General features: G+C 36.6%; 1 protein-coding gene across 2 annotated transcripts in view; it reads left to right on the plus strand.

Moving 5' to 3' along the window:
* The window catches only part of HERC2 (HECT and RLD domain containing E3 ubiquitin protein ligase 2), a 102,526-nt gene that overhangs the window by 41,894 nt on the left and 35,663 nt on the right, over positions 1-24,969 (plus strand). For both annotated transcript variants that reach the window (XM_014892520.2, XM_014892527.2), the window contains exons 23-57: positions 204-389; positions 1,217-1,387; positions 1,494-1,597; positions 1,707-1,857; positions 2,451-2,665; positions 3,530-3,662; positions 3,759-3,886; positions 4,009-4,204; positions 4,804-4,940; positions 5,433-5,606; positions 5,697-5,833; positions 5,918-6,069; positions 6,497-6,688; positions 7,516-7,703; positions 9,323-9,515; positions 10,118-10,300; positions 10,871-11,055; positions 12,695-12,842; positions 12,945-13,141; positions 13,376-13,606; positions 14,281-14,416; positions 14,953-15,096; positions 16,499-16,641; positions 16,850-17,117; positions 17,299-17,441; positions 18,824-18,922; positions 19,019-19,187; positions 19,288-19,413; positions 20,009-20,117; positions 20,258-20,397; positions 21,834-22,024; positions 23,119-23,224; positions 23,394-23,485; positions 24,022-24,197; positions 24,796-24,907. In XM_014892520.2, coding sequence (XP_014748006.2) covers positions 204-389; positions 1,217-1,387; positions 1,494-1,597; positions 1,707-1,857; positions 2,451-2,665; positions 3,530-3,662; positions 3,759-3,886; positions 4,009-4,204; positions 4,804-4,940; positions 5,433-5,606; positions 5,697-5,833; positions 5,918-6,069; positions 6,497-6,688; positions 7,516-7,703; positions 9,323-9,515; positions 10,118-10,300; positions 10,871-11,055; positions 12,695-12,842; positions 12,945-13,141; positions 13,376-13,606; positions 14,281-14,416; positions 14,953-15,096; positions 16,499-16,641; positions 16,850-17,117; positions 17,299-17,441; positions 18,824-18,922; positions 19,019-19,187; positions 19,288-19,413; positions 20,009-20,117; positions 20,258-20,397; positions 21,834-22,024; positions 23,119-23,224; positions 23,394-23,485; positions 24,022-24,197; positions 24,796-24,907 — 5,555 coding nt within the window. The remainder of the gene's footprint in view (positions 1-203; positions 390-1,216; positions 1,388-1,493; positions 1,598-1,706; positions 1,858-2,450; positions 2,666-3,529; positions 3,663-3,758; positions 3,887-4,008; positions 4,205-4,803; positions 4,941-5,432; positions 5,607-5,696; positions 5,834-5,917; positions 6,070-6,496; positions 6,689-7,515; positions 7,704-9,322; positions 9,516-10,117; positions 10,301-10,870; positions 11,056-12,694; positions 12,843-12,944; positions 13,142-13,375; positions 13,607-14,280; positions 14,417-14,952; positions 15,097-16,498; positions 16,642-16,849; positions 17,118-17,298; positions 17,442-18,823; positions 18,923-19,018; positions 19,188-19,287; positions 19,414-20,008; positions 20,118-20,257; positions 20,398-21,833; positions 22,025-23,118; positions 23,225-23,393; positions 23,486-24,021; positions 24,198-24,795; positions 24,908-24,969) is intronic.

Below are 24,969 nucleotides of genomic sequence, written 5' to 3' on the forward strand. Positions count from 1 at the left end.
AAGTTCTAAATGGCTAGGAAGGAGTCAGTTTAATTTTTTGGTTAATGGGAGAGGAGGAGGGAAAATTCAATGAGGAAGGCAAGACCTTTGTACTCAACACTATCTGAAGGCAGAATATATTAATGTTGATTTACTTCTGCAATGCAATGAATGTAGAACTTGAACCAATTGTGAGTACCTTCTGTGTTTGTTTTTTGTTTTAGGCATTCTTCTTCCAGAGCTGGTGGTTTCTATAGTGCTACTCCTCAGTAAAAATGCTGGATTAATGCAGGAGGCTGGTGCTATCCCTCTGTTGGCTGGCTTGCTGGAACATCTAGACAGATTTAACCACTTAGCCCCTGGAAAGGAAAGGGACGACAACGAGGATTTAGCATGGCCAGGAATAATGGGTATGAATTTAGCAGCATCTGGACTGCTTTCATAAAGTAGCTTTGTAAAAATGGTGGCTATTCATGAACTGTTTTCAGGAAGGGAATCCTACTTCACAATACGAAGTCTTATTAACCAAATTATATGGCAGTCATAAGGCAGTATTTATCTCTGTCAGTACATTCTAAAGGAAGTTACATATGGAGGTAGTTTTAAGCAGAGTACAGATGCAGCTTTTTCAAGAAATAGTTTGCATCATTTCGCATTTTGAGTATGAAAAGTTGCAGTGGAAACCTGAGTAGTACATCTAGGCATTTTGTTACTAAGTTCTGTCTGTAATACAAAGGATGAGTAACATGAAAGCTTTGAAATAAGGAATTTTTATTTTCTCAGGGTATTTTGTAATATGAGCTGTCTCATGGTCAAAAGGGAGGTTTCTTGTATATTAAAATAGCTGAATTTAAGCTGAAACGAAATACACAGCAAATTCCTTGCAGGCAAGTGAGTAATAAAACCAAAGTAATTCAGAGGAAGAAGTGATTTGAGCAGTGATTTAGCAAAAAACTGATTGTTCTGCTCCACCTCCACACAAAACATTCATATAGCTGGGCAATGCTAGGTGACATTAATAATTAGTGCATAAAAGAACACAGTATTCTGTCCATTAATTGCACGATATGTAGACAGGAATGTAATAATAACCACTTTTACTTTGGAGCATATAAAAAAATAAGCAGCTTTTGAACAGATGTGAAGAATTAGGCAACTGTTAAAATAATGTTCACAAAAAACCCCTTACTTTCTGATTTCTAGTTGTTAAATTCTCTTTTCTGTTTTATATGGATAGGTTCATTTTTTACTGGCCAGAGTTGCAGAAATAATGAGGAGGTGACACTTATACGTAAGGCTGATCTAGAGAACCACAACAAAGATGGAGGATTTTGGACAGTGATCGATGGGAAAGTGTATGATATAAAGGACTTCCAAACCCAGTCTTTAACTGGCAGTAGCATACTTGGTGAGAATTTTCATCTGACTTAAAGATACAAATTACTTTTGTTTCAAAACCAGGTAGAATTAAGAGATTTTTAGATCCTATATTGACTACTTAATTCTTTCATTAGCTCAGTTTGCTGGTGAGGACCCAGTTGTTGCTTTGGAAGCTGCTTTGCAGTTTGAGGACACACGGGAATCAATGCACGCTTTCTGTGTTGGCCAGTACATAGAGGTAAAAATGTAGTAATGGGCAAATGCTTACTAAAGTCAAGCATTGCTTTGCTGTCAGATTTCTTGTTGGAGGTCAGTTCTGTCTTATAATTGCCATTTCTTTTGTGCAGCCTGACCAGGAAGTGATTACAACGCCAGATCTCAGCACTCTGTCATCACCTCTGATAGACACAGAACGGAATTTGGGTCTTCTCCTTGGACTGCACGCTTCCTACCTGGCAATGAGCACCCCACTTTCTCCTCTGGAAATTGAATGTGCCAGTAAGCAGGACATCATTTTGAGCTTTCATAAGTGATAAATATTTGTGAAAACATGCAAGAAGAAGACAATGGACAAATACGTTAGCTGAAAATTTAACACTTCGTTAGACTTGATATCTTCTGTAGGAGTTGTTTATTCTTAGCATTAACTATCATACTTTTCAAGATCTCAATAATTTTGCAAGATTTAAATAGGGATTAGATAATTTTGAGCAGTTGAATTCAGAATTTCATAGTATGCAACATAAAACAATGCTCCTATCTCACCAATATGTTGTCAGTTAAGAGTGCCTGGATCATGTGGTATTGGATGTTTTCTTACTGGGTGTCTTGGTTAGGTGAATAGAAGGTATAATTCAATATTAATGGCAGACAAGTTGCTAAGGCCCTATATCTCTAAACATATGATGACTGCCCTGTTACTTAATTGTTTCTTGGTTACAGAACCCTTTTTAATTCATGTGAAAAAGTTTCAGCAAAAGAGAAACTTGCTAAATGTTGTTGAAGCCTGTGAATGCATTTTATGAGAAGAAATTGAGTCTTGATAGCTTAGTCTTTGATCAGAATATTCACTCACGTTTTCTTTATTTTAGAATGGTTGAAGTCATCGATCTTTTCTGGAGGCTTGCAAACTAGTCAGATTCATTACAGTTACAATGAGGAAAAAGATGAAGACCATTGCAGTTCACCTGGTAACACTACTCCAAATAAATCAAAGCTATATTCACATCGATTGACTTTGAGTGACCATTCACAACCCTTTCTCCAAGCTATTGCAGATAATAATATTCAGGATCACACTGTGAAGGTAAGCCCTCAGTAGTTCTGTGCACAGACACTGTTTCTGAAGGGTGGTAGTTAGTGGTGAAACTTCTCCAAAGGTTATAGCAAAATAATTGAAAAAGTTATTTCAGAATTACCTTTTGTGAAAGGAATGGATAAAATGTGTATATTTCACTTAATAGCATAACAGTATGTTATTTCTTCAGAGTTTTTGAATTGGAGAACTAAGAAATTTGAGTATTCTTACAAAAAAATTAGTAATTCATTCCTTCTGATGTCCAGTTTCAGTAGCATTGAGAGATCCTGTTCCCCTCCATTTGAACTGAGATGGAGATTTTTTGTCAAGATGCAAATGTGTTTTATGTTTTAGATTCACGTATGCCTTTGTCTTAAAATCTCTATGGGCTTTGAGGTTTAAGTTTCACATAGTTGGAATTGTGGATATTGTGAAAACCCCTGTTATTTTCATTGATCATTATCTTCTGTAATACATTCTGATTTTCTAATCCTCTGAGTTCAGCTCCTTTATGAAAAAAACCCTAAGTCTGTCTTTGGGAATAGTGATAATGATGAATTATGATTTTTCAGAAGACGATTGAAAGTTTTGTTAGGTGACCTGATATCTTATGAAGAGATCAAAGGAGTAGTAGCTTTATTCCTTGAGTCATACGTTTCTCTCTTCATACAGAAGAAAGGATGTAGGGTATTTATAGTATTGAGTTGTAGTTGCTGTGTATTAAATTGCACACAGTCCATATTGTATCTCAGGAATGTTAGTTCAGATTGTGGAGGTTATTCAGTGCTATTTAAATGCTGCCTGTGGTATTTTGAGTCCTTTCACTATATTTTAAAACCGAAGTTAAACAGAGACTGTTATGTGTTTTCTTAGGACTTCTTGTGTCAAATAGAGAGATACTGTAAGCAGTGTCACTTAACAACACCAATCACATTCCCTCCTGAGCATCCTGTGGAGGAAGTAGGACGTCTGTTACTGTGTTGTCTTCTGAAGCATGAAGATTTGGGTAGGTAGGCTTGTGGTGTGTTTGTTTTGACCTGTTTAAATTCTGCTTCGGATGGTTCTGTAAATGCATATTCAAACATTGTCTTTTCCCATTAAGGTCATGTAGCACTGTCTCTTGTTCATCCTGGTACCCTTGGAGTTGACCAGGTAAAGCACAAAACCTTACCAAAATCTGTAGTGGATGTGTGTCGCGTTGTCTACCAAGCAAAGTGCTCACTGATTAAGGTAAGTCTCTTAGTTGCTGATGTTAAGAACAATTTTCTTTTGAAGTGTTTCATTTAAAAGTTACATATTGTTCATTTTATTGCGTATTATACAATAATTCAATCTTCCAATGTCTTTTGTAGACACATCAGGAACAAGGGCGTTCTTACAAGGAAGTTTGTGCTCCTGTCATTGAGCGTTTGAGATTCTTATTCAATGAGCTGCGTCCTGCAGTTTGCAATGATCTCTCTATAATGTCCAAATTTAAACTTCTTAGTTCCTTGCCTCGATGGCGAAGGGTAGCTCAGAAGATCATTAGAGAAAAAAGGAAAAAAAGAGGTAAGGCAGAATTAATGTTGTATTCTCTTTGAAACAATGGAAATCTATCTTATTTCAAGCTATACTGCTATGTGAGACTCTCCTTAGATAAAGCATTGAAGCTATTTGCTTTCTGCTGCTTTGTCATGAAGTTTCCTAAACCAGTGGTTGCATATAAGAGATCCTACAGCAAGAACTGGCAAACAAAAGTGTCAATTTGACTTGAGGCATGTTTATTCATGTTCCAATGTATTAAAAATGATCCTTCAACATCAGACCCTCTGAATTGGCTTTAGTAACATTCCACTGGAAGTGACGTATTTTTAGAAATCATTTTTTATTGAAGTGTAGTCAAACAATGATTTAACTGAAAATAAATTAATATGGTGAACAGACACCAAAGGGCTTTTCAAGTTTGCCTTTAGAGATAAAAGCATATTGCAGGTAATACCAGAGTTATTTGGTAATAGTTAGATATAGAGTTTACCAAGACTACATTTCCATTTTATTACAGACTGATCTTAAGTATTGTGTGTGCTTAGGTTATCATGCAAACCTAAAAATGTGGTGCTGTGAAATCTAATCAGACTGCATGAAAAAATAATATTCATTTTTTATAGTGCCAAAAAAATCCGAATCTGCTGATGTAGAAGAATCCAAAATAGGAAATGAAGAGAGTGATTTAGAAGAATCTTGTGTGGTACCTCACAGTCCTGTACCTATAGATAAAAAGCCCATACCAATCAAATCACCCAAGGTAGGATATCAGATTTTCCATCAACCTTGTCAATAAAAATAAAAAGAGAAAAAAGAATGAGCTAAAACATGATTGCTATAACTTGACATTTAGTCTTCTGATAATGCTGTTTGGGATGCATAATTTAGTATGAGATGTTGTTTCAGTGAAACTTGGAATGATTTTTAAAAATTAGGTTGTACTATGTATTTCGCATATGTAAAGAAACCTTCTCTAATTTTAAAATTATTGATAATCTTAGATAAAATTTCATTTCAAAATAAAATGTTGTGATGGGGTACTTCCTCTTTTTTTGAACATTAACGCATTTGAAATTTTATGTAGCAGTAGTAAAAAAGATAATGAATTAAAATAATATTTTTCCTGACTTTGAAGAAGTTTTCATTTTCCCCCCATGCAAATTTAGAAATTGATTTATATGAAATAACTTTATATTTTCAGCAACTTAAAATAGTTTAGAAAGTTTTAACAAGCTAACTTCTCGTTTTGCAGGATAAGTGGCAGCCAATTTTGAGTACAGTTACAGGTGTCCACAAATACAAATGGCTGAAACAAAATGTTCAAGGCTTGTATCCACAGTCTGCCCTCCTTAACACCATTGTTGAATTTGCACTTAAAGAAGAGCCGGTGGATGTAGAAAAAATGAGAAAATGTTTATTAAAACAGGTAACATGAATGAAAACGTGCCACTTACATAATTATGACAGTTATTAGCAGTTTACATAAGTATGAAAATTTGTTTTTTCTCTTTGACAGTTGGAAAGAGCAGAAGTTCGTCTGGAGGGAATAGACACTATTCTGAAATTGTCAGCTAAAAATTTTTTGCTCCCATCTGTGCAGTATGCTATGTTCTGTGGATGGCAGAGGCTTATTCCAGAAGGAGCCAATATAGGGTAAAAGTTCTTGGTGCTGTTGCTTCCACAATGCTTTCATAAGAAAACAATACTTATTTTGGTGGTTGTTGTTTTTCTTTGAAGGGAGCCTCTTACTGACTGTTTGAAGGACGTCGATCTGATCCCGCCGTTTAACAGAATGCTGCTGGAAGTAACTTTTGGGAAGCTGTACGCATGGGCTATTCAGAATGTCCGGAACATCTTGCTGGATGCTAATGCCAAGTTTAAAGAACTAGGTGAATCTCATCTTGTTACTGTTTTCTGTGGGAAAACTGTTTTACATTAATATTATTGCTTTTTTTTTTAAAGTTCCCAATAATTAGGATGTTGAAATCGGTTCCCTTGATTTCTGTTGAGAATTACTCTGACTTTGTTTCTGTGTGTCATTCCAACCTTCCCACCTTTGACCCCCTGTTAACTCACTTTTCAGTGTTTGAGTATATTGCTGATTTCCTGGCAACAGGTGATTGATTACTCATTAGTAACATTTTAGCAGGAAAATAGAAATTATAATCAGTTTTTTGGAACTTCTGCTTGGAAGTTCTCAAAGCCAAGCAGGGAATAAAAAATATTTTAAACCATCAGTCTAACAAATCTATAACCTATTCTATTGCAGCTCCCAAATGTCAGCTGATGTTGTTATTTATATTACATTTGAACTAGGTCTGCAGCCTGTTCCTCTTCAAACAATTACTAATGAGAATCCAGCAGGACCAAGTCTTGGAACTATTCCACAAGCCCGTTTTCTGCTGGTCATGCTGAACATGTTGACTCTGCAGCACGGCGCAAACACCTTGAGCCTCCTGCTCAATTCTGGCATGCTGGCCCTGACACAGACCACGCTGCGGCTCATAGGTACACTTCTCCCTTCTTGCTTGGAAGAAAACATTTGCTTTACACATCTCCTGTATTTTTTACCTGTTAGTGTACCCAGATTACAGAATCACTTTGCTGCTTGATGGTAGTGCTCAATGCTATTTATCTTTACCCTGGTACAAAAACCACATCTGCAAGCATGACTGAGAAGGAGGTTTATTTACTTGCAGCCTTTATTCAGTCTTTTTCTTTTTTCAGAGTGTGAACTTTGGCCATCCTTTGCTAAAATTTCAGTTAATGTGTAGTTTTGGTGGAACCAATGCAAATAAATTAAAAATGAAAAATTAAAGTAGTAAAAACTGCCTACTCTCTACTCTCCATTTCATTTGTTATAAATATGAAAAATGTTCCCAGTCTGCATATTTAAGCTTGAAGCTTTCTTTGTTCTGTTAGAGAAGTTCTCTGGTGTGTTTTGCTATGATTCAAATTGCCATGATTTTTCTCCTTGTTTTCTTGGATAATAACAAACATTTGTTCCTGTAACTTGTGTTTAACTGGAGTATGCACCGAAAGTTTTTTTAAAAAATTCTGTTTGTAGAACCATTGAGCCAATTGAGTCATCGTTATTAATGTCTTATTTGTCACTTGTTTTTTCATTCAAAATTAAGTATTTCAATTCCTGTGCATTCAAAACAATTACACTCAAATTTTCTAAAAGGTCGTTTGACTTACCACCTGCTAGTCAGCTTTCCTGTTTGTTACTACTTTGATATTACAAATCTATGTGCCTGTAAGTGTAGTGTGACAAAGATACTTCCGTACATGTGTAGCTGGATTTAATCTCTTGCATGTTTTTTCCTTGTTAGGACCCAGTTCGGATAATATTGAAGAAGATATGATTGCCTCTTCTCATGGGGCTTCTGCCACAGTCCTAGAAGAATCAAGAAAGGAAACTACACCTGTTCAGCTCCCTGTTTCTGGACCAGAGCTGGCAGCCATGATGAAAATTGGTACCAGAGTAGTGAGAGGGGTAGACTGGAAATGGGGTGATCAGGTACAACTTTTTTTCGTGCAGGTTTTGGGTGTGTTATTATCTAAAGTCTCTGTTCTGTGGACTGTCTGTGAAGTTTCTGGTCATTCAAACTTAAGGGCAATTTGCATTCCAAAAATGTTGAATTAAGGATATGAGAATTTAACAGAAAATAAACCTTTCATTCCAGCTGTTCCTCAGAGATCAGAGGGGCTTGTTGCAGCTGGGCTTAATTTCTGATTGTGGCTCAGTTTAGCATTGTAAGTCTGGCTGAGTTTGGACGAGAACTTGCAAGAGCACAGAAGCACAAATAGTGCAGTTTACCAGTGCAGTTCTGTAGGTCTGATGGATTCAGTAAGGACTTGCATGATCCCGTTTCACAACTGGTGTGGTTAATTGAAGCATCTGAAAAGCAGGCTCAGGATTACTGGTGATAAGTGCACTAACTACAGAGTGTTAGTATGTGTTGTGACACAAAGTGTAATGAGAGATCTAATAGCACTGTATACACATGTATATCTGTGTGTATGTAAGTTAATATCCCAAGTGTGCTCCAATGCTGTTGGAGATGCAAAGCTCACATAAAGGCTTCTCTCTGGGAAAAGAAGAGAGAAGTAGTCTGTCAACAGATCTTGAGCAGGCTGAGTTTCCCCCCTCCATCCCTTTTTGCCCCTGAAGCCACTCTTTTATACTGTAAATTTTGCCCTGTCCCAGTGGATTGGTGTAATCATGTTGTAGGTGGGATTTGGTGACTTTGGCCATACAAGCATTATTACACATCCCATGTTTTCCTTCTTCTGCATCCTGAGGGATGCCTGAGTTAATAATAGGGCTTAATGTTGTTACCTTTTGTCAGAATTTATAGTTGGCAAAAGAGAGAATAAACACTTGAATCTTCCTCCATGTCCTGAGGCAGCATTAGGAGCTCTCTGACCTTCATCAGAGGGTCTTTGTGTGCATCCTTATCTCCTGAATGAACTGTATTTATACCAAGGCTTATTTTTCATGCTGGAGGGATTGTGGCTGTTGTTTGAGCCTAGGTGCCCCTCAGTGCCTCACTGAAACAACATCAGTGCGTGAGAGCTGTGTGCCACTCCAGATGTCACTCAGTTGTGACAGGCCTTGCTGGAGACAGGTGCAAGATAAGCAAGAGGCACAGCCCGTGTTTTTCACAACCAGCTTTATCAATCCTTCACTGTCTTACAGCAATGCTGTGTAATTCTGACCATTTACCACAAAATCCTTGGAGAATTAAAATATTTTAATTATTTGTTTAACATCCTTTTTGGAGATGTTTAAAATTCTGCTTTAGTGAGACTCTGCTACTTTACCATTTAACAGGAAACTGAATAACTTATTTGCTATAATAGTATACACTTTCAACTATGTAGGACATCACTTCTACTTATGTTAGACATAAGAGAGATCTAATCATGAGTGTCCAAATATGCAGCTTACTGGGGTGATTCTTTTGAAAATTTTGAGATTTCTAACTTCATGCTTAATTTTTCAAACCCCATTGAATGTTTACTGCCTAATCATTAGGTTAGCAACAAAAAGGAGCAATTGTATTATTACTTTTTGAACTTTGGGTAAGAATTAGTGTTGTTGATTGAGTAACTTGTACCTCTGTCTTCTGTCAGGATGGACCCACACCAGGTTTGGGTCGTGTGATTGGAGAGCTGGGAGAAGATGGCTGGATTAGAGTGCAGTGGGACACTGGAAGTACAAATTCTTACAGAATGGGAAAGGAAGGAAAATATGATCTCAAACTAGCTGAGCCACCACCTGCAACACAGCCCACAACAGAGGATTCAGACACTGAGGATGATTCTGGTAAAAAAATAATATATATGTATAAAAGTGGAAGCACAGTTTTAGTTGAATTTTAAAATTGGTCTCTTGTAATATAAAAGTTTTTTTTTCACAGGGGCAGCTGCTTCCTCAAAGAAGATTAATTTCATAGGTGTACATTTCTGAACAGAATCTTAATATGACTTTACTGTGAGACAGGAAGATAGACAAGATGGTGTCACATTTGTTGCATATTCATGGATCAGAGAAAATAATATTATTCAGTTAAAATAGTTTCAGTTATGGATACCTGGAGGTATACATTTTAACATATGTTAGTAAAATTCTGAAGTTGGATTTTTATGTAGCCTAATTATACATTTAGTCAGAGTGTTTCCCTGTTCTTGGCAATACTTTAGAATTCCTTTCAGCTGGGTACTGCTAGAGGAAAAACTTGAAAATATACGTGCAAAATACCTGGTTTATATTTTGCTTTTGGAGTTGGCAGTAAGCAATCTTCATGTCAGATCATCTCAGAGAAAATATTTATGACAAATCATTAGCATAATGTTTGTTTGAGAACATTCATGAAATAAAATAACTCACTATTAATGTATTCCTTTGCCTTTTGTGTCTCCCTTCAGAAGGAGAACAAGTTGAAAGGAATCTCCACCCTACAGCCATGATGCTGACAAGTACTGTGAACCTGTTGCAGACACTGTGTCTCTCTGCTGGTGTCCATGCTGAAGTCATGCAAAGTGATGCTACTCGGACTTTGTGTGGTCTTCTCCGTATGCTTGTGGAGAGTGGAACAATAGATAAATCAGGTATATTACATAGCAGCAGTCTGATTGAGCTGTGTGCTTCTGTGTTGTGCTTTGTTGTCTTGTAAGTTTGTAAACCTTTTCTTACTAGTTTTTAATCTTTTTAAGGCCAAAGGCTGGAAAACGCATTCTCAGGGCTTTTAAAATCTTAATTTTTAAAGGCAATATAAATGATTCTGTGTTTTCTTAGAATATAAACAGTAAAAGCAGAAGAAATGCATGTGTGCATGCAATGTGAGATGTGAATTGTTTACCTTAACAATTAATTTATTAGCAACTTTATGTTTGGCATCTGGGTGTGTCATACTCCTTTTTGTAGCTTTTTTGTAATTTCAGAAGTAGTACTGTTAACTGCTTTGAAATGAGGAAACAGTGTAATGGTGAGAATTGTTTTAAAGACCTATATTATAAAATGAATTATAGGCTCTAAAATAGAAATTAATATTTAGTATAAAGACAGTGAAATAGCTTGGTGTTCTGATTTGTCCAGAAAAGCCCCATGTAGCATATAGAGAACTACATAGCTGGTGAAAAAGTCAACTATTACATGTATATGTATCTTTTTGTTTTTAGCTTCCTTGCCAAATAAATTAGTTTATAAAGAACAGCATAGGAGTTGGTGCACGTTGGGATTCATTCGAAGCATAGCACTCATGCCTCAGATGTGCAGCACTCTTAGTACATCTCAGTGGATAACTTTGCTAATGAAAATTGTTGAGGGGCATGAATCTTTCACTGCTGCTTCACTACAGAGACAGGTAATGTGTGTATTTCCAAATTAATTCAATAGGCAATAAAATAAATAGACTTTAGTTGTCTTAAAAAGAAAGTTTTATTTAACAAAACAGCTGGGTAATGTCCATAAATCAGTTTTTAGTTAGCTGTGAAAAAGATAACATTTTATTTATATTTAGGAATTACAATTTTAAATTTCCATCTCTTGAATTTTGAGCCTTCAGGATACTATGGACTCCTTTGTTCTATTGAAAGAAAGGTCAAAATAGTGTTCCAGAATTGTGCTTCAAAAATTCCCATATAATGTTTCCTATAAGTTGAATAAACAAAAGAATAACAGTATAATTAAGAAGTTACATTTCATTTAAATTTACCAAATTATGTTTTGTCTACTGTCCCTCTTTCAATCAGAAACTGTTTATATTATTTAAATTACAGTCTTTCTTAAGAAGCTACATCTTTGCATCTTAGTTTGGTATTGTATTTCCTTTGTCATCTTTCCCCTTTTCTCATTCCTTCTTTTCTTTTAACTTTTTCTCTTTTTTTTTCTTCTCTTTTGCCATTCCTTAGCATCTTGTTAGTGCCTTTTACATGAGACTGAAAATGAAATTTTTTATTGAATAACTCTGCCAAATTTTAAGGCTTGGGGATCAAAAGATGATCTTATTCTTTTCCTTGATGAACTATCAGCATTTTTTAACTAAAGCCTTGTATCATAAAGGCCTGTTCATTTTTCTGTGATCTTCCAGTAAATTCTTGCCAGTATTTTTACTATGCTGAGACTTTTATTATCATCCAGGACTTAGTGCAGGAGAGTCATCTGTGCTGTTCAGGGAATAATCAAGAGAAATGACCATTCCTCATGTACCAGCACCTAATTTAAGAACAAGAAAAAGATGAGACCTTGAAGTTCTATAAAGACATGTTATTGACAGAAGTTTGCAAGAGAGGAATTCTCTTTGCTGTTCTTTGCTTGTAGTGGTCTTCTGGATAGAAGATGAGGAAGCTCAAAACCTGAAGTGCTCCTATTCAAAATATGCAACCTTCTCTGCTCTTTGATATTGCAGTGCTGCACTCTCCCCTTTTCCTTGTCAGTCCTGCACTGGGTCTGGGTTCAGAGGTGCCAGCCTGTTCCTTCTGGACTGTGTTGGAGGACCTGGTTTCCAGTGGCTACTTTTGAGTGTCACTGTGGCTGCTGTTGCCTGCCTTCTGCCATTCAGCTTTCTATCTCATGAATTTTAACTATTATAGCTGCTTTGCAGAGGACTTGGAAACTTTTATTCTGAAATACGTCTTAATACTGATTTCTGTCTGCAATCTGAACAAACTTTCCCATTCTGTATTGCTATTTTTCCTATTTGCTTTTGTTACTCAGTGTGTGTGTCTCATGTCCTCGGTATTGAAGAGATTGGTTCACTAATATAATGTGCCAGTAGAATTGTAACTGACTCCGAACTGTGTCCACTTATTTTAAAATATCCCTTAGCAAATTCAAGATCAGTAGCTTTGTAATTTTCACAGCTGGAAAGAAATCAGCATTGTAGAAAGAACTACAGAGGAAAGCAAACTTTAAAAATGTCATTCTGTACTCAATATGTTTGAGAGTTTCTTCAGTATTTGGTGACGTAGACTAGAATAACACTAATTTTGTTCTCTTTTTAGATCCTTGCTGTACATTTATTGAAAGCAGTACTTCCATCCTGGGATAAAAATGAAAGGTCAAGAGACATGAAATTTCTTGTGGAAAAACTGTTTGGGTTTTTAGGGAGCCTGCTTAGCACTTGTTCTTCGGATATCCCACTACTCAGAGGTAGAGGAATTTTCCCTCGGTGGCTTGGTTTTATCTATGGGAAATGTGTGCATTAAACTAGTAACTGTTGTGCCACTTTTCTTTGTTGTGTTGTCTTTCCAGAATCTACTCTGAGGAGGAGAAAGGCCAGGCCCCAAGCTTCTCTAACTGCCACTCATAGTAGTACTTTAGCAGAAGAGATAGTGGCACTGCTGAGGACGCTGCATTCGCTCAGCCAGTGGAATGGACTCATAAACAAGTACATCAACTCTCAGCTAACCTCCATCACCCACATCTTTGCAGGAAAACAGTCAGAAGGGGTAGTTTCCACGTTTTAAAATAAGCTCATTTTTATAGCAATATTTATTTTGAAATTATAAATGTTAAATCTTTGTAAACAATATTAAGCTTAATATTGAAACCATTTTTCTATTTTTATATATATATTTGTGTTGTAATTTTTAAGCTGAAATATGTGTGATTAACTTTGTATTTTAAAGCAGATAGAAGGGTATGTTTTCTCCCTACAGTTATATTTCGTTGTTCTTTGTTAGGCTGTGTTGGATGACTACTTCCCTGACACTGAGAATCCAGAGGTGGGAGCTCTGATGGCAGTCTTGGCTGTGATTGGTGGCATAGACAGTCGCTTGAGACTGGGTGGACAAGTCGTTCATGATGAATTTGGAGAAGGCACAGTGACACGCATCACCCCGAAAGGGAAAATCACCGTGCAGTTCTATGACATGCGAACATGTAGAGTGTGCCCTCTGAATCAGCTGAAACCAGTAAGTTTGGTTTATTAAGGCTTTAATACTGGGAAGGTTTAAAACTCTTAGTATGGCCCAAAGAAAGCATTTGTTCTACATTGGCTAAATACACTGACATTTGACACACACAGTGCTCTGAATGCACATGTAAGATGGTTCTCATGTAAACTTCTGTAGGACCTTTAAATCCCATCCTCATTTGCTGGGGAGGTGAAAGGAAGGGGGATTTAAACTGGAGTTGTTTGACTTAAGGTAAAATCCCAAGTTATTATAATTTGGTTTATGTTTTCTCTTAGATGAGAGGAGCTTTCTGTTTAACTTGATTTGCTAACTAATGTAGAAAGTCTTGGGCATTTGGAATTGAATCTTGATTTGGTTGATACAACTTTAGTGAAAGCACAGGCCAAATGCTTGGTGCACTTCAGAGTCTGGAGTTCTTTCTTGTTCTGACTCTGTTCTACTTTTTCACCAAGAAGACCTGCAACTGTGTGGTACAAATACAGGCTTAGGAGCTATGTAGGGAATAGAAATCCTCTCCAGTTGTTCCTGGTCAAAAGCAGTAAGACAAATGTTACTTTTTCTCTTCTACAGTTAATAACCATTGAAACTTTTTAATGAGTTTGTGAGATTTTAGGAAAATGCTTACCTGTTTTGTTTGTTAGTTTTTTTGTCTGGTTCTTCCCCCACTCTAGCTTCCAGTTGTGGCTTTCAATGTGAACAACTTGCCTTTCACTGAACCTATGCTATCCATTTGGGCTCAACTAGTAAATCTGGCTGGAAGTAAAATAGAAAAACAAAGAATGAAGTCTCCCAATCAAGGTCTTTCAGGTAGAGTTGAGTGCTTTTCGCTGTTTGGTTTCTTTGGAAGTAGATGAATATGTTCTGAGAAAAATACTAGTATCAGCAAACATAGATAAGGAAAAGGGTCTCCTGGAACCTTACCTGTTTTCTTATTCAGCACTGGATAATAGGCACTGAAGAGACAAGTTTAGCTAGGTGGTGAATTGCTCTGCACTGCAAATGAAATGTCTTTGATGGGAAGATGTAAATAAGGTTTGGGACTCTTATTCTACAGAGTTGTTTAAAATACTGGATCCAAGTAACATCTTAGCTGCACTTCCTGTGTTACAAATCAGCTGTATGATTGTCCAGGATGTGAAAAGTGGGAAGACAGTATTTTTAATATCATGAGACATACAATGTGTGCAGACTTTTGATCAATGTGCTGTGTAAACTGACTCGTGAGCAGTACACAGTGAGTTAGGATGTAAACTGATGTTTGGACTGAGGTTGTATCAATGGCAATCTTTCTTCTCTAATACAAGAGATTTCTAGCACTAATGGCTGCTTAATATCTCTGATAGGTCAAGTTGATCTGGATCTGCTGCGGTGCCAGCAGTTAAAGCTGTACATCCTAAAAGCAGGACGAGCTCTGCTTTCTCACCAGGATACACTGAGGCAAATCTTATCCCAGCCAGCTGTTCAGGACTGTGCATTAAATCCTGCAGGTATTCTGAAATGCAATCTGACTGTGCTGGTCTTTATTTAGATGGTTGATGAAGCATGTGCATAACCCTTGCTAGTGGCTGTTGGATGGTAGAAATTCAGTTTGCTCTCTAAAGATTAAAAACTAAAATTCATGTATGTTTTAAGCTCCTATGTTAAAAAGATTTTGACTTTGTAACTCAAGTTTTGAAGACTAAGAATTTCAAGTGTTTGAAGCTTGAGGTACTGGAGTTAGCTGAATTTGTAGGTCTTCTATAGTTAGTAAGCTTTGTAAGTAACTTTAAAATACTTACTACTTCTTGCAGAGTTTTTATTTTTCTGCTTTGAAAGTTAAAATTAGCTGTTGATTTTACTTCAAATGTTTTGCAGTTTCCAGTGAAACAAGTATAGAAATACAGTTTCTTGAGCATAATGTTAAAGGAGTTGGAGGAGTTGTAGTTCTAATAATTTCAAATTATTTCTTCTACCTGCATTCTACATATAAAAATAAATAAAATAACTGTGTCAGCTTTCAGGATAGCTATCAATACCTTTGGAGTTTGTTTGTATTAATTCTTTGGGTATTTGTGAAGCATGCAGTATCTTTAAATATAATAATATATTTGTCTTATAAGGATATTTCTGTGGGGGTTTTTTTTGTCAATTGCCAGATTTAAAGTCAACAGAATCTACAGGGTTGTTTTAGGAATGGAGCATGGTTTCATTATTACCATAGTTTTTAAAGGGGGAAAAGAAATCACTTTTTTTTAAAAACCAGAACAACATATGTTGAGGACTATTAATTGTTGTATTATTGTTTAATGAAAAGAGAACATTTTCATGTGATAGTCACAGTAAAGATTTAGGAAACACGAATGTTTATTATAATAGGAGTACAAAATTAAATATGAAAGGTGCAGAATTGTGAGCAAGTTGTTTCAATAAAAGTATCCTGTTTTGAAGGGACAATAAATACCTTGGGAGCTCTTCCCAAGAGGTACATTATGGGCAAAAAAACTCCAATAATTAATGCATTATATCTTGAAGGAAATCCAGAAAGCATGCACCATGATTTTGGGATCACTAAATTCTTGGTTGTCTGTATCAAGTGCTTTATCCTAGAAGTACCTCCTACTAATAGTTTTATTGAAAACAAGGTGGACTCAAAAGATACAAGGTGCAAATCCACTGTCCACTGAGTAGTTTCTGTGAGACATGTCTTTAGGTGTATTTTAATAAATATATTGTTTATCTGCAAATTTTCTACTTGATTGTTTTGCACAGAGATTGTGGTACATATGACTTAATTTTAAATGCATTGTATCTCTGGAGAAGAAATATGTGAAAAATGACAATAAGCCCTAGAATAAGTCTCCTGATTAACCGTGTTATATGGTTTTGGTTAAAATAATGTTTTTCTTTAAGAGGATGGAGCAGTTGCCTCTCCTGACATAGGAGATATGTCTCCTGAAGGACCTCAGCCTCCCATGATCCTTTTGCAGCAACTTTTGTCAGCTGCTACTCAGCCATCACCTGTGAAAGCCATATTTGACAAACAGGAACTTGAGGTAGAGTGTGTTTTCTGCTAAGTAATCTAAGACATAACTCTTTAAAATTCACATTCCAGTTGAAGCTTATTAAACTATAGCTTTAAAAAAGAAGTGACCCTGAATCCTTAGGGGCAAATAATGTTTAATTTAAGGCATGCATGTTCACACACACAAACATATTAAATATCCTTGTTTTGCTTGGACTGATTTATTTCTTCTCCTCTAGGCTGCTGCTTTGGCAGTGTGCCAGTATCTGGCTGTAGAGTCTACACATCCTTCAACTCCACTGTTTGAAGACTGCAGCTCTAGTGAAGCTACAACACCCATTACAGTGCAACATATCCGACCTACAAAAGTGAAGAAACGCAAGCAATCTCCAATTCCACCCCTCCCCATTGTAGTTCAACTTATGGAAATGGGATTTCCTAGGAAAAACATAGAATTTGCACTAAAATCTCTATCCGGAACCTCTGGAAGTGCTTCTGGATTACCAGGTATTTTGTTTAGTAAAATCAATAATATTAGAACAAGAAGAGGAGAGAAGCTGAAGGAGAATCAGTTGCAAGCTGATTAAAAAGTATTTTTGAGGGAGCAGTTGTTATCCTCTTTTTGGATACAATCTTAACAATGTGAGATAATCCCTTATAGACAAACTGAGTTTGTTTTCTGTGTTAGGAGTGGAAGCCTTAGTTGGCTGGTTGTTGGATCACCCTGATGTTCAAATTACGGATCTTTCTGATGCTGATACTATCTCCGATGAATATTCAGATGAGGAAATTGCAGAAGAAGTGGAGGAAGCTGAAGCTGCTTGTCCTGTTGTGAGTATTAACTTAGTAAACCTAAGTTATGCTAGCTAGCTGCAAATTTTGTAATTCTTCCCTTTTTGGGAAAATGGTGAGAGTACAAGGACAACCTGCTGTCCCAAGCTTTCAAAACAGAAACAAGGATCATATTTACCCTGTGTTTCTAAGACATGACATAAAACAAGTGAGAATAATCCATAAATACTTTCTGAGTTAGCATGGGGAAGAGTAGAATATAGGTAGATGTTTCACTGGAGGTAGCTCCAATTATCCCTGATAGATTCTCTTAGCTTCTTCAAAAATAGTTGATGTTACAGTGTAATATTGGTAAAGGACTTCTCCCTTCTCCTTTCTCTTTGTCTGAAACACAAACATATGTTGCCTACAAGGAAGGACTTAAGAACTAGTGAATAAATAGCAAAAAAGTCTATTAAATAACAGCCTTTTCCTTATTAAAAATTTTTTCCACTTACTGATGATAAAATTACCATTATAGTGCCTATTGAGTGCAATAGCTTTAATATGAGTTTATATTAGTCTTCTGCTGACTTTCAAGAATTGTTTCAAAAAAGGACTTGTCAATAGCATTAAATGGGTTTCATATTTCTGTTTATCCTTGAAGGACTTAAGTTGAGTTTTCCTGCACATGTGGGATTTTGTAATTAAAATTAATGCATTATATTTTGAAGAAAATTAACTTGACAGCTTTTGCTGTCTTTATCATTATTGCAGTGAAAAACTGCTATATATTGCTTTTAATGAAAATAAAATTTAATACCCAAAACAAACCCAAGTTTTCTGAAAATTCTCCTTATAGCTGGCATGCTGTAGTTCTCTTAAAAAATATAATTTTTTAAGGAGGGATTAATTTAAAGGAATAATTTTTAATAATTACAGTTTTTTTAGCTTGTTTTTCTAAAGAAGTACTTTGAATCTCATTGTACTATTTAAAAAAAGTAAGCTTTAAGTTAGAGATTACCATTCACCACTTTGTAAAAAATCTTTTTCCTCTCCCAACCAATGTCCTAAGAAGTGGAATGTGAGTGTGTATCTTCACGGCTAATTAGAGTAGTGACAAATCCTGTCTGTTCTGATTTTCCTTGGCAATCAGGTTTCATAAAAGCAACTTGCAGATTCTTCCAAACATTTTGAAAATTTACATCTTGTTCCTTGAGAAGTAATTTTGAAAGTAAACTTTAATTTAAAATCAAGTAGATAATAAATGTTATACTTCTAGTGAGTTGAATCTCTTAAGTTTTTTCCCATTTTGGCATGCAACTGGGATATTGTATGGGTTTATTTTTGTTGGGTTGTTTTCAGTCTTTGCCAATAACTATTGATCTGAACTGAACACGAATTTTGTAATTATTTCATATTCATTTTGGACTTTTTTCCAGTCAAGTGGTGCTGTTGTAACAGAGAGCCAGACCTATAAGAAACGAGCTGATTTCTTAAGCAATGATGACTATGCTGTCTATGTTAGGGAGAATATTCAGGTAAGTATCATGATCAAAAGCAGTATAGAAATTGCTTTTCTGTTAGTACTGAAGCCTTTACAGAGCTATTGCATTCTATTGTCCTTTTTTCCCTAGGTGGGGATGATGGTTAGATGCTGCAGAACCTATGAGGAGGTTTGTGAAGGAGATGTAGGCAAAGTTATTAAATTGGATCGAGATGGATTGCATGACCTGAACGTGCAGTGTGATTGGCAACAAAAGGGTGGTACTTACTGGGTCAGATACATCCACGTTGAGCTTTTAGGTGAGTTCACTTCTGCCTGCTTTTTAACTAAAAAACTGAAAGACCAAGAGAGATGTATTTTTGGAGGGGGAACCCCACTCACTGTACATTTGTTCTGCAGGATTCCCACCACAGAGTTCTGCCTCTCATATCAAGATAGGTGACAAAGTGCGTGTGAAAAGCTCTGTCACCACACCCAAATACAAATGGGGATCAGTTACTCACCGAAGTGTGGGCATCGTCAAAGGTAATGTGTGCTCAAATGGGACGTGGGGGGTAATAAACTCAAAACCACACAGACTTTTTTCTAGACACGCTTAAAATCACACTGTTTCGTTGAGTATTGTATGATGATAGAGAATACAGAATGCATTTGAGGCCTGTGGTGAATTCATGTACTCTGTGGCAGCCCATTTTGTTAGCATGTCTGTCTACTTTTGAACCACTTAATTTGCACAGAATAGAAGTCTTTAAGCATCTGTGCAGCTTCCTGTTGCAATTCTCTTTTATACTTTGGATGAACCACAAATGTTTTTTGTGTAAGAAGGAATTGTAACTTGAAGGCTTCTTAAGGAAGCAAGGAGAAAGTGGCATGCACTGGTGTGAGGCTGTAAGGGATGTTATTGAACTAATCTGTGGAGCACAGGTTCTTTGAAGAAGTACAGATTTTGGTCATACTGTATTTGTGCTTAGAAATGCATGCTTGTTTGGGAACTGTTTCAAAAAAAAAAAAGGAAATCAGAATAGAGGAATTCAAATGGAATACTAACTACTCTAAGCACTTTCGGCTTTATTTTGGAGAGATTTGCAACACCTTGTATTTTCTCCATGTTTTGTCACAGCATTTAGTGCCAATGGAAAAGATGTTATTGTAGACTTTCCTCAGCAGTCACATTGGACTGGCTTGTTGTCAGAGATGGAGTTGGTCCCCAGCATTCATCCTGGAGTCACGTAAGTGATGATTTACTTTTATCTTAGTGTATAGGGGTTATCCTTTATCTTATTGTCTTGATCTGTTACCTTGTCTCATGTGAATGATGAACTTGTACCATGTATATATATATAGACTTGTTCTTCTCTTGTCAAATCAGGTGTGATGGCTGTCAGATGTTTCCTATCAATGGGCCTAGATTCAAATGCAGAAACTGTGATGATTTTGACTTTTGTGAAACGTGTTTTAAAACCAGGAAGCATAACACACGACATACTTTTGGCAGAATAAATGAACCAGGTAAGTTTTGCAGTCTAAGTGTTTCTTAGATTATTTTAAAATACATTTGTTTTGAAAAAAACAGTTTCAAATTTCAGCTCCTTAGTATGATGAAATTAGTGTTCAGATTGACCCCCTAGAAAATGAAACACTGATAGCACTGCTGCAATTGCATGTGATGGACTACAACAAAACATTAACCCTTAAGCCTTTTTTGTAGTGTTAAAAAGTTTAAAAAAATGTCTGTGACAGTAACTGTACATGTCAGAATGGCATTTTTACCTACACCAAGAGTAAAATGTGTAATTTTCTAATCCTCCTGCCTTTTGTTGTCAGCCTAGATGTAGATGAATGGAATCGTCGTGATGCCAGGGGCAGCTGGAAATACCTAAAATGCCTTCTTATGCCTCTCTTGCTCTTCAGCTCTTTTGCCTATCAGTGTGTGATGGCTGTTACCTCATTTCCTCTGTCATGTGGACACTCCAGAGGAGTGTGGTGGGAGATGGAAGCCTTTTGAAAGACTCATAATCAGACTTTTTTTTTCCTAGGGCAAGAACAGGTACAACCATTTTGGCTCCAAAAATTCTGAGCTTTGCATTGTTAAGCAAAACTTACCTGACATTTCCTTTCATTTATTTTCCATCCACTTGTCTAACAATCTTACTGTAGTATTTACAGGATGATACTGACTTTTGGACTAAATTTCTTTCTATTTACACATTACTAGTTGTAATTGTTTTGGGAAATGAATAAACTTGATTCCTTCCTAGAGATCATGAACATGGATTGCATGTGCATGATGGTTTGTCTAATGGGCAAGAGGGTCATTCCTTTAATAAGTCAGTTGATATGTCTGGGTCATTAGAATGGTGTAAATCTGTAATCCTTCCCCTTGCCCTGTGTAGGGCAGAAGAGTTACAATATTCCTTTCGTCAAGATTTCTAGATGCTACAAAATAGTGAAGGGAAGTGGAAGTAAGGTTTTTGCAGGGAGGAAATCTACATCTCACTAAACCACCTTCTTCTGGAACAAGATTTGAATTTTCCAGTGTTCCAACTTTTCTATTTCTGTTCTTGGGTAGGGGGTTTTTGTTGAAGTTTATTGTGTATTTTTTATATGCTGTAATGGTGTAAAAAATTTATGTCCTGTGGGCCCGTATTTTGAATTATATATTATCATAAATTTTGATCTCTATTTTAAAGGGAAGGACCTTTTCAAGTAGCTGTCAAGAGCTTGTAAAGTTGAGACTCCTTTAAAAAAGGGAGCTACACCCTTTAAGCATGAGTGTTGTGTACTAGGTAGTATCACCATGCTGATGTGACATATGCCTGTGTTCTAAATGAAGCCTACATACTCAAAACGTTGGATTTTTTACATTTCCTTTCACCCTGCTTATGGATGTCAAAGAAGGAATTTCTTTGAGAGGTGCATGCCTAATTTATCACTTACCCATGCAGGTCAGTCTCCTGTGTTCAGTGGGCGTTCTGGAAAGCAGCTGAAGAGACGGCACAGTAGCCAGCGGGGAATGTTACTGGATGATTGGTCAAGGATCGTCAAGAATTTAAATGTCTCATCCTCTGTGAATCAGGCTTCTCGTCTTATTGATGGTAGTGAGCAGTGCTGGCAGTCCTCTGGTTCGCAAGGAAAGGTAACTTTGTGCCCTAAATGCTTCATTCTGGTATACTTCATGCTTAACAGGATCTCCCCTGAGCCTTCCCTTCTCCAGGCTGAACAACCCCAATTCTCTCAGCCTTTGTAGGAGAGGTGGTCCATCTCTCTGATTGCTTTTGTGACCCTCTTCTGCCAGGTCCATGGTTTTTTTTTGTGCTGAGGACCCCAGAGCTGCATGCAGCACTCCAGGTCTCACAGGAGTAGAGTAGAGGGGCAGAATCCCCTCCCTTGACCTGCTGGTCACTGCTCTTTTGATGCAGCCCAGGATGCAGTTGCCTTTCTGGACTGTAAGTGCACACTGGTGACCCATGTACAGCTTTTCATCCACTAGAACCCCCAGCTCTCTTTCTGTGGGGCTGCTCTCCAGCCTCTCATCCCCCAGTTTGTAAGTCTAAGAAGGATTACCCCATCCCAGATGGAGAATGCCACACTTGCCCTGGTTAAATTTCATACAATTAATGATTACTCATCCCTCTAGTCTATCAAGGCCTCTCTGCCTTGGAGGGACTCAACAGCTTTTCTTGCTTTAGTGTCATTGGCAAAGTTGCTTAATGTGGATTTGACTCCTCCATCCAGATAACTTATAAAAGGCATGGTCCTTCGTTTATGGTTTACCAGTTTTGTTGGCCTGCAGCAGTGCTTTGTGAGCAGCCTAGGCACTGAGATTTGCAGCTGGGCATCTGTCCAGTGTGTTTTGATGCTCTGTTGATGGCCGTGCTGAGAATATCCTCAAGTACCCTTACTCAGGTTTTCTACAGACTGTAACCTAATACTTAGATTTTGTCCCATTACTTAACCTCCAGTGGTACTGTGCTTTCTGTGTTCTCAGTGGTGTTGGTCTTGGCTGAAATAAATAATTTGCTACAACTGTTTCTCTTGTAATTGGATGTAGGACAAGCAAGAAGTTCACAAGGTCATTTCCCTTTGGCCAGTTGCCATATATTGCAGCTGTTCTGTACCATTCAGAAATGTTTTCCATTCTTTCTTCAAAAACATTGCATATATATTCTTGTTAATCAAATGGTGGTCATAACTATACTATCTAAAAATGAAATTCTGTGTTTCCACTAGCACTGGATTCGTTTGGAGATTTTTCCAGATGTTCTTGTTCACAGACTAAAGATGATAGTGGACCCTGCAGACAGCAGCTACATGCCCTCCTTAGTTGTAGTTTCAGGTATGTGTATGTTCTCTAAGCAGTTTAAAAATATATATTTTTTGTACCCAACAGCAGGTATTTGTCTGGTTTTTTGTTAACATAGTCATCTGTTTCACATGTACAGTGCCTGTTTGTGAAACAAATGCCATATCCTAAGATGTTTCTCATTCTGTGTTTTGTTTTCTAGGGGGTAATTCCTTAAATAACCTTATAGAGCTAAAGACAATCAATATAAATCCTACAGACACCACAGTGCCTCTACTCAGTGATTGTACTGAAGTAAGTGAAGTTTGTGTGTGAATTACTCTTGAGTGCAACAGAAAAATATTGTGCTGTAAGAGATGGATTAAAAGCATTGTTGTGATCATTGAAGCCTGGTATTTTTTTTCCTCTTAACTTAGCAGTATTTCTGACAAGTTAGTAAAGTTAATTATTGTAAAAAGTTTTACCATAATCACAAAGTAACACTATTGACTTAGATATTTTAGGGTGTTTTATGTAAATCAATACACCTGTGAACCAGTAAGACATTCCAATAAACTTAAATGTTGGGGATAATTTTGGATAGCAGTTCTGATCTTTTCTAGCAACAGCAAGGAAAAATGCATAATGAATTCTATGAGATTGGGAGTGAAGTTTCTTATATGAATGAGGACATATGCTAATGAATTATTTAGAGCTGAAACAACAAGCATTTAAAGTGACAGATTCATTTTCTTAAAGTCACAAAGTCAAGCAAAAGTTCTAATTCTTTCCTATATTTTATGAAGTTGCCTAGAACCCAAAAGATATCAATAGAGTATTTTTCTTCTTAGTACCACAGATATATTGAGATTGCAATCAAGCAGTGCAGAAGCTCTGGCATTGATTGCAAAATACATGGACTCAGCATACTGGGACGTATACGTGCTGAGGATGAAGATTTGGCTGCAGTCCCTTTCCTGGCTTCTGATAATGAGGAAGAGGATGATGATAAAGCTAACACTGGGAGGTAGGTAACTGCAGTGGTGAAGGCAGGGAGAAATGATAAAGAACCTTAGTGTCTATATATTCCTATAACTCTGGGCATGATTGGAGGAAGAGCACATTAATTATATTGAGTGGCAGTGAAGAGAAATCAGTATCTTAGTTAATTGGAATCTTAAGTAGATCCTTCATCAATAAGTACATTCTCTGAGATGATCACACTGGTGAGGTGTAACATTTTGTATGACTCATCCCCTTTTCCAGTATACTTGGGGTTGGAAACTGAGCTAAAAGCTTGATGTGCTTATATTCGATATGTGGCACCTGGTTTGTTTTGGGGTTTTTTTTTTGATTGTTTTTTTCTTTGTTTTGATTTTTTTATTTAGTTGGTTTTTTGTTTGGTTTTTTTTTTTTTTGGTTTGTTTTGTTTTGTTTTCTTTTTTTTTTTTTTTTTTTTTTTTTTTTTTTTTTTTTTTATTCTTTCGACTGTGGTAGTGTAATTTGAGTCCTGAAACTGTTCCAAATTGTAAAAAATCAGTGAATACATTAAAAAGGTGCTTATGCTACAGCATGCAGTTGCTGTTTGCTAAACTGACTGTATTTTCTTTTCTCAATATGTTCAGTCTTGTCAGAAAGAAGGCAGCTGGGCTTGAATCAGCAGCTACAATAAGAACCAAAGTTTTTGTTTGGGGACTGAATGACAAAGATCAATTGGGAGGGCTAAAAGGTTCCAAGGTATGTTCTTTTCACACTTAAGTACAAAAGAGAAACAGTGAAAAATAAAATGTACAAGTTAC

This window comes from Sturnus vulgaris, chromosome 2, assembly GCF_052056855.1.
Source record: "Sturnus vulgaris isolate bStuVul1 chromosome 2, bStuVul1.hap1, whole genome shotgun sequence".
In the NCBI taxonomy this organism is placed as follows: domain Eukaryota; kingdom Metazoa; phylum Chordata; class Aves; order Passeriformes; family Sturnidae; genus Sturnus; species Sturnus vulgaris.